This window comes from Theropithecus gelada, chromosome 8, assembly GCF_003255815.1.
Source record: "Theropithecus gelada isolate Dixy chromosome 8, Tgel_1.0, whole genome shotgun sequence".
Taxonomy (NCBI): domain Eukaryota; kingdom Metazoa; phylum Chordata; class Mammalia; order Primates; family Cercopithecidae; genus Theropithecus; species Theropithecus gelada.
Window position 1 is genome coordinate 93,252,069 of NC_037676.1, and position 12,152 is coordinate 93,264,220.

At 38.6% G+C, this 12,152-nt stretch overlaps 1 protein-coding gene across 1 annotated transcript in view; it reads left to right on the top strand.

Moving 5' to 3' along the window:
- Window positions 1-12,152, top strand: part of NECAB1 (N-terminal EF-hand calcium binding protein 1) — a 172,887-nt gene that overhangs the window by 69,582 nt on the left and 91,153 nt on the right. Inside the window, exon 4 of the mRNA XM_025393724.1 lies at window positions 11,974-11,999. Coding sequence (XP_025249509.1) covers window positions 11,974-11,999 — 26 coding nt within the window. The remainder of the gene's footprint in view (window positions 1-11,973; window positions 12,000-12,152) is intronic.

Here is a 12,152-nt window from a genome sequence, read left to right on the forward strand (position 1 = left end):
TTCTCAAAAGCAAACTAATATTTGAAATAAACCCACACATTTGGTTTTAGAATACTAGTAGAAAGATTGAGCATGCATTTTATGAGGCATGCCAGATTCAGAATTATGCAAAACAATTCTTCAATGCATACATACAAAAGTATAAATACACCCTAAACCCATCATTTTTGCTGTTCTCTAAAGTAACATTCTTATTTCTTTGAGCTCTTTTCAATTTTTGAAAAGATTAAGACATTCTTAGTCACACCAAGCTTTCTTAAATTAGGACAATTTTCTGATGCTTTTGTGTACTTATAAAAATATGTGCGTGAGTCTTCTGAAACTTAAACCCACTTATTTTGTGGAACCCCCTATTATTAGCAAAAACAATTTATATATGCCAAAATGAGCCATTTTATATAGAAGTTCCACTAAGTAGTAACGAGATGAGAGACTATTATATTTAATACTTTCTTTACATTATTTCCTATGTTTTTAAAATCTAGAATTATTTCTTTGTTCAATTAAAATTGGACTAAATTGGATTTTAGAAAATCCAATTATTTTAAGAGATTAGACAATGGAGACTACTTACTAATGGCAGAACAAGAAGCAGTTCTACCGGAAATAGAAGCCAGTTTTTATTCCATATTGTGCTAATGTTTCTGACACAACCCACATTTCTTGGAAATAAATTCTGAAAATTAAAACAGAAGTATTAGAACCCACTTGAACTGTAGCAGCTATTTATACTGGTGTGACTCAAAGTGTGGGTCGAAGACTGATGCTGGTCCTCAAAGTGTTACTTGTTCATATTGAGATAGGAAGAAAACTTGAGTTGTTTAGAAACTTTTATAGCAATTTGATATTGCTACAACCTCCAAGCACACAATTTAGTAATTAATTTTTATACTTTTCAACAAAAATATCAATCTAGCAGGAACTGGAAATGTAAAAATCTTATCCTGTACCACAGAGAGTCTGAGAAGCACTGCTCTGGAGAACATTTGTGAGGCTCTGGAAGAGTTTCAGATGGAAAAGGAAATGGATAAGAAACAACTTTCTCATGGAAAAAAAAAAAGGAGGAAGGAAGGGAGGGAAGGGAGGAAGGAAGCAAGGGAGGGAGGAAGGAAGGAAGAAAGGAAGGAGGAAGGAAGGGAGGTAGGATGGAGGGAGGGACTTAAACTACTCAGAAACAGACACAAATGAACAGAGTAGAAGACTGGAAATGTATGTTCCATGTGATGGAAAGCTTAATTTTCCCCTTGGTAGTGCTCTCATTGATTGTGAATTCTCTGTTTAAGTCAGCCTCCTTCCAGCCTCAGGTTACAGAACCCAACTCAACATAGCATAAACAAAATGAGATAACCCATTGACTTGCAAAAAGTGGAGACTGTTGGTGTAAAGTTTGTCACAGGGATTCTAAGGATTTGGGGTCATTAATATTATTTTTTCATTTATGCTGTTCCACTCCTTCTCCTACCCCTCTCTCTCATTATTTCTCTGTCAGAATTGTCCTATACTGTTTTGCTGTAGATGGGATTCTACCATGTAGTGGGAAAGAGGGAATAGCTTTTGATGGTGCATGGCTTATGTCATCTTATCTTAGCCACTTCAGAGGTAAGGGTGAGCCTAAGAGAGCAGACATAAAATATCCAAGGAGTACTCTAACAGCCCCACTTATGCAGTGTGCTCAATTTTGTACCATTTCTCACAGTCAAAGAGAGAGGAGAATACATCTATGCACATGTCTGTGGCCAGGGTGGGTTAGATTGGGGTAGGGTGCAAATGGAGAACTATGATCCACAGTCCCACTGGAATAACATTGTTAAGGGCAAGTTCCCCAGCGACAGGGAGATGATGTTATAGAAGAATGGAAGAAAGGCTGAGCAGAATGAGCATGGAATCCAACAAATATGAGAAGTAGCAGGTGGTGGAAGACATAAGAAAAAAATCAATCAGTAAAACGAAAAGGGAAGAGGTGCTCACCCCCAGCAGCTTGAGAAAAATAAGATGATATGTTTTGCCAATTCCATTTTCTCTCTCATACATGAGGTACTGTGTTTATATATGAAAATAGTCGACCCTAATTTGCCCCAGAATTAGAGAGGTTCAGAGTCTTGCTTATGGGACCTCCTATAGACTGCACTCCTATAGACTTCTGATAGAAGGGTGTGTGATGATCACTATACCCTCTGTAAGACAGGCTTCAAGCCAACTGGTGCCAAATGCTCTCTGATACAAGTCTCCATAGCCCTCTATATATTTAGGCTCCGACCCACTCAGGGTTCTAGGAATAATTGTGGTCTTAAGCAGAAGGGATTTGAAGAGCTCTCATCTGTGTTTACTTATATTCTAGAACTCAACACCATGTTGCACTATGTTGACAGCCTTACCTTACGTATCATCTTGCTTCTGACAACTGAGTATCTTCATTATAGGAACCAGTCTCCACTTCTACCCTGGTTATGGCTTTCTCAGCTCATTGCACAGTTCAAACCGCTATTTAATAACCCATACAATATCCTTGTTCCTCTAGAAGTCAGGCTTGTGTTTGTGCTAGGCCTAGTGTTCAGATATGGACTCAGTACTCTGGTGACTGAAACAATTGGCTCCTGTCTATTGGGCTATCAGAATAACATCTGTTCCTGTTATCCCTTTTGTTGCATCTATTATGTCACCACATTCTTCTAGGTTAAATTCACCCGGTTCATAGAGCTCAATTCAGTTTAGTTGGTATCTGCAGCACCTGATCTATTGCAGGAGGCACATCTATTTCTAGGTTAGTGTTTTCTACAATTTTTACTGTCCCTTTGCTGTTAACCTGATTCGTATATGATAAATTACAAATATAATTCATGGAATTAAGAACAACTCAAAAATATTTGCAAGGTTAGATATTTGATCATTCTTCTAATCTCCCAATTCTGCATCTGTTGATTTTCATTGATGTCATTCTGTCTAGTGTGCCAGAACCTGCTCAATACATTTGACCTGTTGATAATGGAAGCATAATCTGCTCAAATTATCTTTACGAATTGAGAGATTATAATATTGCTTTGTAAAATGGAGAACACAATGATGGCTGAGCATACTTGCTAGTCAGCCAATAAACCAATGGGTGCATCTACTTCCATCAGAGTAGCTCAGCATATTGCTTATTGGGTCGGATTATCCTGCCTCAAATACTGTTGTAAATGTTTTTTTTTTTTTTTTTTTTTGAGTCGGAGTCTCACTCTGTCGCCCAGGCTGGAGTGCAGTGGCCGGATCTCAGCTCACTGCAAGCTCTGCCTCCCGGGTTTACACCATTCTCCTGCCTCAGCCTCCCGAGTAGCTGGGATTACAGGCACCCGCCACCTTGCCCGGCTAGTTTTTTTTTGTATTTTTTAGTAGAGACGGGGTTTCACTGTGTTAGCCAGGATGGTCTCAATCTCCTGACCTTGTGATCCGCCCGTCTCGGCCTCCCAAAGTGCTGGGATTACAGGCTGGAGCCACCGCGCCCAGCCTGTTGTAAATGTTTTTGTAAGACCCAATTAACCCTTTTAGGCTATTAACGGGTGTAGCAGTGTTTAGCAGACTATTTTGCCAACCCAAAAAAAAATTATTCTGCACTGGTAATATTCAGACTGATGGGTGAAGAAGAGAAAACTCAGTAAAACATGAGCTAAGACCCAGAATTTAAAGATTCATAATTAGTTTCATGGTGTATAGAAATTTTAGTTTTGAAGCAGAGGAAGCTAAAAATAAACTTAAATATAGTCAGGAAATGCACAGGAGTTTAAAACAGTGGTTTTTTAGTAAGAAGTCATAATCCTTTGTTCTTATTTATATATTGAAGTGATACTGGTCATTAAAGAAATACAAATCAAAACCACAATGAGATACCATCTCACGCCAGTTAGAATGGCAGTCATTAAATGTCAGGAAACAAAAGATGCTGGAGAGGATTTGGAGAAATAGGAACGTTTTTACACTGTTGGTGGGAGTGTAAATTAGTTCAACCATTATGGAAGACAGTGTGCGATTCCTCAAGGATCTAGAACCAGAAATATCATTTAGCCCAGCAATCTGATTACTGGGTACATACCCAAAGGATTATAAATCATTCTACTATAAAGACACATGCACACATATGTTTATTGCAGCACTGTTCACAATAGCAAAGAATTGAAACCAACCCAAATGCCCATCAGTGATAGACTGGATAAATAAATGAGGCACGTATACATCATGGAATACAATGCAGCCATTAAAGAGGATGAGTTCATGTCCTTTGCAGGGACATGGATGAAGCTGGAAATCAGCATTCTCAGCAAACCAACACAGGAACAGAAAATCAAACACTGCATGTTCTCACTCATAAGTGGGAGTTGAACAAGGAGAACACATGGACACAGGGAGGGGAACATCATACACCAAGGCCTGATGGGGGATGGGGGACTAGGGGAGGGATAGTGTTAGGAGAAATACCTAATGTAGACGATGGGTTGATGGGTGCAGCAAACCACCATGGCATGTGTATACCTATGTAACAAACCTGCACGTTCTGCACATGTATCCCAGAACTTAAAGTATAATATAATAAATAAATAAACTGAAGTAATAAAGACAGCTAATCTGTAGAAAAACACTTCAAAGAGAGACAACTAAGAATATTAACCTGAATGCAAAATTGTTTTGAGATCGTACTCTAGAATTGAGAGTTGGCATATAAAAGGGGAGTACTAGGAGTATTCTAAATTCCCAGAAGATGTCAGACTGCATATCCCAAATATTTTTTATTTTCCTGATCAATAAACATATTTCTTAGGAGTTTGGATCATTAGAACTTGGAGTGCCCAATACAGAAGAATAAAGTCAAAACAACTTCAGCTGCCGCTAAGGATTGTAAATGAATGGAGTTAAATTGTGTATGTTGTGGCTTTTTGCAAAATTGAGAGTCTTGTCCAAACTGACATATCAAATGCAATTTATACCAAATAAGTGCATAGGAAGTTAAATAATAAGAACAAAATAACTATGAAACTTACCTTTTATGCTTCACGCCTCTTATGTTTCCTGATTTCTTCTCTTTTTAATCACAATGTTTATTTTATTTTTCCCATTATGGATGAAACCTAATGATTAGAGAAAACAAAGATATGGAAAATTATATAGACAGAAGAGCAAACCCACCAGAAGCCCTAGCATCCATAAGCAATGTGGCCCACTGTTGGCTATTGCTGCTCATTTCTTCTGAGCCTGTAAAAATACATGTTTTCGTCATTGTATATATGCCTTGATATGGTTTGGCTGTGTCCCTACCCTAATCTCATCTTGAATTGTAATCCTCATAATCCCGATGTGTCGTGGGAGGTCACTGAATCATGGTGGTGGTTTCCCCTATGCTGTTCTCATGATAGTGAGTGAGCTCTCACGAGATCTGATGGTTTTATAAATGTCTGGCATTTCCCCTGCTGGCACTCATTCTCTATCCTGTTGCCCTCTGAAGAGGTTCCTTCTGCCATGACTGCAAGTTTCCTGAGGTCTCCCCAGCCATGTGGAACTGTGAGTCAATTAAATCTCTTTTCTTTATAAATTACCCAGTCTCAGGTATTTCCCTGTAGCAATGTGAAAAAGGACTAATGCATACTATTTTTAATCTGGCTTAATATTTACATAACTTTTAAACATAGCTTTACGAAGTTATTGACACCCCTTTAGATATATTTTAATGATTTTACAATGATACATAATTTAATTAGGTATTCATCTAATGAGCATTTATTTTGTTTTCACTCTTTTCAGTATTGTCAGTCAGGCTGGGATTAACATCTTTGTTCTTTACTTTTCTTTGGCATCTACTGAGAATGTATTCTTGTATAACAACCCTCTGATTCTCTTTCAACAGGAATATGTTTACTATGTAACCAGCATTCATCTTTCCATTTAGCTTTTTTTTAAATTTTATGGCATCACTAAAATAGAGTTTCCTGCTGTAAACATAAGAAGCAGCAGGAAAATATTGCATGCTATCAGATGTACACTAGGCTTATCTATGGATTAATATTATTTTTAAAATTCTGTATTACTAAAGAATGGATATATATATCACAGTAAGAAATGAATTCCACTAGAATTCACCCATGTAAGCCTTCTGCAACAGTGTTTTACTACCCACTACTAACAACGTAGCACAAAAACAGCTGAATAAAGGAATATTTGAGGCCGCAAACACTATAGTATTTTATAAACCCTGGCTTTTATTAAGGAACAAGTAGAACTAATGTCATGCAGATTATTCTAAACTGCTGTGTTGTATGATATATTCCAAGTAATTTCATTTTCAATAATGGATTAGGGCTGTTCATTCTTTTGGAAATTCAAAATAAATCTCATTATGAAGCTGCAAACCATTCTGAGGAAAACAAATATAAAAACAAGGTGAACTTTTATGTCCTTTTCAAGTCTGAACTGCTATTAAAACACTATGATTAGGAAAATGACATGTTTTGATGACCAAAATGTTTGCAATGGTGCTATTAAAAATTTCTAAGCTATCTAATCCTGACTTTAATACATTTTCAAGTTTCACTGGTTTTTACCTCAGAATCCTTTGCATACATCTATTCTTTCTGTCTATCATTCCTAGACTTCCGAACTGTTACTGATCAAACTCCCTTATTAGGTATTGCTTTTTAGCTTGCAATCCAGATATAGGTATATAGATTTATTTATCAATTATACAAATGCACCACTGTATTAACATTTACCCATTGTAAAATTATAAAAATGTTTAATAGTAAATATAAATACAAATAGAAGTTCAAATATTTCTTCTTGCCCCTTCAGTGACTGGCCTTGTGTGCCACTTGGATTATAGTCCCCATTCTGCGAACTGGCCTGGACTGTAGAAATAACTTGCAAACTGTTCTGTTGCCCCCCTTTTCACCCTTTTTCTGTCTGATATGGTTTGGCTGTATGTCCCCACCAAAATCTCATGTTGAATTATAATTCCCAATGTTGGGCGAGAAACCTGGGGGGAGGTGATTGGATCATGGGGGTGGATTTCCCCCTTGCTGTTCTTGTGATAGTGAGTGAGTTTTCATAAGATCTGGTTGTTTCAAATTGTGTAGCACTTCCCCTTTCACTCTCTCTCTTTCTCCTGTTCCTGTCATATAAGATGTGTTTGCTTCCTGTTTCCTTTCTACCATAATTGTAAGTTTCCTGGGGCCTCTCCAGCCATGCATCCTGTATAGCCTGCAAAACCTTGAGTCAATTAAATCTGTTTTCTTTATAAAGTATGCGGTCTCAAGTAGTTCTTTATAGCAATGGGAGAATGGACCAATACTGAAAATTGGTAAGAGATGAGTGGGGCATTGCTATAAAGATAACTGAAAATGTGGAAGCAACTTTGGAGCTGGGTAACAGGCAGAGGTTGGAACTGTTTGGAGGGCTCAGAAGAAGACAGGAAGATGAGGGAAAGTGGGACTTCCTAGAACTTGTTAAATGGTTGTTACCAAAATGTCCATAGTGATATGGACAGTGAAGTCCAGGCTGAGGTGGTTTCAGATGGAGATAGGAACTGGAGTAAAGGTCATTCTTGCTATACTTTAGCCAAGTTACTGGCAGCAGTGTGCCCCTGTTCTAAGGATCTGTGAAACTCTGAATTTGAGAGAGATGATTTGGGATATCTGAAAGAAGAAATTTCTAAGCAGCAAAGCATTCAAGATGTGGCCTGGCTGCTTCTAACAGCATATGCTCATATATGAGAACAAAGAGATTATCCGAAACTGAAACTCATATTTAAAAGGGAAGCAGAGCATAAAAGTTTAGAAAATTCTCAGCCCATCCCTGTGTTAGAAAAGAAAAACCTATTTTCTGGAGAGGAATTCAACACTGCAGGAATTTGCATAAGTACAGAGGAGCTGAATGTTAATAGGCAACACAATGGAGAAAATGCCTCTAGGGCATTTCAGAGACCTTTGTGGCAGCCCCTCCCATCATAGGCCTGGAGGCCTAGGAGGGAAAAATCATGGACCAGGCCTAGGACCCTGCTGCTCTGTGCAGTCTCAGGACATGGAGCCCTGCATCACGGCCACAGCTGGTCCACCTTCAACCATGGCTAAAAGGGACCAAGGTACAGCTCTACTTGTTGCTTCAGAGGGTATAAACCCTAAGCCTTGGCAACTTCCACATGGTGTTGAGCTTACAGGTGTGCAGAAGGCAAGCACTGAGGGTTGGGAGCGTCTGTCTAGATTTCAGAGGATGAATGGAAGTACTTGGATATCCAGTCAGAAGTCTGATGCAGGGATAGAACCCTCATGGAGAATCTCTACTAGGGCAGTGCAGAGAGGAAATATGTGGTTGGAGACTCCACAGAGAGTGCCCACTGGGCCACTGCCTACTGGGGTTGTGAGAAGAGGGCCATCATCCTCCAGACCCCAGAATGGTAGATCCATTGACAACTTTCACTTTGTAACTGTAAAAGCCACAGGTACTCAATGCCAGCCCATGAAAGCAGTCACAGGGGCTGGACCCTGCAGAACCACAGGACTGAAACTGTCTAAGGCCTTTGGAGGTCACCCCTCACATCAGTGTGGCCTGGATGTGAGATATGGATTCAAAGGAGATTATTTGGGAGCTTTAAGATTTAATGACTGCCCTGCTGAAGTTCAGACTTGCATGGGACCTGTAGCCCTTTTGGTGTTGGCCAGTTTCTCCTTTTTAGAATAGCAGTATTTAGCCAGTGCCTGTACCCCCATTGTATCTTGGAAGTAACTAATTTGTTTTTGATTTTACAGGCTCAGAGGTGGAAGGGACTTGCCTTGTCTCAGATGAGACTTTGGACTTGGACATTTGAGTTAATGCTGAAATGAGTTAAGACATGGGGGACTGTTAGAAGGGATGATAGAATTTTGCAATGTGAGAAGGACATGAGATTTGGGAGGCATAGGGGAGGAATGATATGGTTTGGCTTTGCGTCTCCACCCAAATCTCATGTTGAATTTCTTTTTTTTTCTTTTTTTTGAGATGGAGTCTCGCTCTGTCGCCCAGGCTGGAGTGCAGTGGCCCGATCTCAGCTCACTGCAAGCTCTGCCTCCTGGGTTTATGCCACTCTCCTGCCCTAGTCTCCCAAGGCGCCCGCCACCTCACCCGGCTAGTTTTTTGTATTCTTTTTAGTAGAGACAGGGTTTCACCATGTTAGCCAGGATGGTCTCGATCTCCTGACCTCGTGATCCACCCGTCTTGGCCTCCCAAAGTGCTGGGATTACAGGCTTGAGCCACCGTGCCTGGCCTCATGTTGAATTTCTAATCCCCAGTGTTGGGGAGGGACCTGGTGGGACGTGATTGGGTCATGGTGGGGGCTTATGTCCTTCTTGCCGTTCTTGCGATAGTGAGTAAGTTCTCAGAAGATCTAGTTCTTAGAAAGTGTGTAGCACTTCCCCATTCACTCTCTCTCTCTTCCTCCTGCTTCCACCATGTAAGAGGCATCTGTTTCCCCTTTGCCTTCCGCCATGATTGTAAGTTTCCTGAGTCCTTCCCATCCATGCTTCCTGTACAGTCTGTGGAATCATGAACCGATTAAATTTCTTTTCTTTATAAATTACCCAGTCTTCGGTAGTTCTTTATAGCAATGTGAGAACAGACTAATACATTGTCCAACCAACAACCCGTCAGTGGCCTGTTTAAAGTGCAAATATAACCATGTTATTCACCTTTTAAAAAGTATTCTATAATTCCAAATTGACAGAAAGGTAAAGTAGAAACTTCTTAGGTTATCATATGAGACCTTTTATTGTCTAGTTCCATTCTCTCATTATTGACCTATGTTCTAACTAAAAAAATTACTCGGTTTTCCGATATTTAATGACATTCTCTTCATACTTTTAATTTTTATTACAAACGGTGTTTCTTTTAACCAGAATGTTCTTCCTTTGCCTGCCTCCTCTACTCCTATTTAGAGATTTAGCTCAGCAATTTAACGTTTGAGATTTAGCTTGACAATTTTATCTTCTATGATGTATTTCCTGACACCTTTTGCCAATTCTCTATTTCCCTCATAAGAACTATTTTATTGCATTGAAATTATTTATGTGCTGTATGAGTCTACTTCTAAGTTGAGATTCTAGAGACAAGTAATCTGACAGATACATCTTTGTATCTATTGCAACCTCATGCATCTATGGCAGTTAGAATAATGCCTGGAACATAGCAATAAATGTTTGTGGAATGAATTAATGAATAGGAGCCCACATCGAAATTACTGGAGAAGACTTAACATATTCTACCTGGTGGCAAATATTACTTTGCAAAAATATTCATTTAGTTATGAAGATATGATTTATCTAAGATCAAATATTTAGTGTCTAGAATGAAATACTGAGTTTAAAATAACTTTTAAAAATGAGTGACAGAGCTCGTAAAAGCACCCAATGTTTGGAATGTTTATACCAATGCCTCTCCTGGTTAGCAAACCTGGCTACTACTTAAAGGACAACTGGATTAGGAAGAATATTTACATTGAGCATTGACATGTGACAACTATATAAAGTCAAGATTTTCAGTTAACTACTAATGTTAGCAGTTGCTCTTTAATAGTCTTCAGCATCTTTACAAGGTTAAGTTCTATTTCTGTTTCATTTAAACTTTTGAAAACTTATGAATTACTGTTAAATTTTTAGGAAACTCCCATTTAGCATTTGTTAGTATGATCATTTTTCCTTTAAGTTATGGTGTAATAAATTATATTGATTTATTACCTGATATTGAACCATCTGCATTCCTGTACCATACCTTTCTTGGTAAAGGACATTATTCTTATAGTCATGTATTATATTTGCTAACATTTCATCTTGATGTTTTGCATTTGCCTTCTTAAGAGTAATAGGTTTATATTGTTGATTAGTAATGTAATTTCTTATTTTGTTTTAGAAATCGTATGAAATAAGTATTGAATCAAACTTACCTCAAAGATTGAATTTAGGAAGGAAATTCTAGCATTTCTATCAAGTCAGGACTCATGATAACTAACATTCATCAGTGCCTTCTTTGTGCCAATTACAGTTAAGTGCTTCATGTATTAGTTCATTTAAACCCTACAGCATCCCATCAACCAGAAATTATTATTATCCCCATCTTGGGTCAGATGAATTGAGACACAGAGATGTAAAGTATCCAGGGTCACATAGAAGGTATATTGCAAGATTTTTAGTTTCTTTGCGCTGGGTACGTAATTCCTCCTTTAGCTCTGAGAAGTTTGATGGACTGAAGCCTTCTTCTCTCATCTCGTCGAAGTCATTCTCCGTCAAGCTTTGATCCGTTGCTGGCGACGAGCTGCGCTCCTTTGCCGGGGGAGATGCGCTCTTATTTTTTGAATTTCCAGCTTTTCTGCCCTGCTTTTTCCCCATATTTGTGGTTTTATCTGCCTCTGGTCTTTGATGATGATGGTGACGTACTGATGGGGTTTTGATGTAGGTGTCCTTCCTGTTTGATAGTTTTCCTTCTAACAGTCAGGACCCTCAGCTGTAGGTCTGTTGGAGATTGCTTGAGGTCGACTCCAGACCCTGTTTGCCTGGGTGTCGGCAGCAGAGGCTCAGTTGAAAATGCAGAAATCACCGGTCTTCTGTGTCGCTCGTGCTGGGAGTTGGAGACTGGAGCTGTTCCTATTCGGCCATCTTGCTCCGCCCCCCGAAGGTATATTGCAGAGTCAGGATTTGAACTCAGGCATTCTGGCTGCAGAGCCTACATTCTTTACCAAAATGCATTCTTTTCCCCATCTTGTTGCAGAGAAAACCACGAATATCAGGAATTATTTGTCCAAAGAATCTGACATAATCATTGTTAATTGACCTATGACTACTTAAATAATGTAGAATTTATAAGAGAAATACCCTAACTACATACTATCAATTGATAACATAGATTGGAGACTAACTGTATTTAACTATTTAAAAACGTAGTTAAAAATATTACCAAAGTAATAACGCTGTTTTTTTTTTTTCATCGTTTCAGCAATCTTGACACAGAAGAACTATGTGGTAAGTGTTTCTTTAAGATCAGTCAAACCCATTACTTGTTTAAGAAGCAAAAAGAGTATTGTTTGATATACATCAACCTTGAAATTTATGTTGTATATTAGGAGTTCTAGAAAAAGAAAAATTAATTGAGATCTCAAGGCATTTATCTTTATC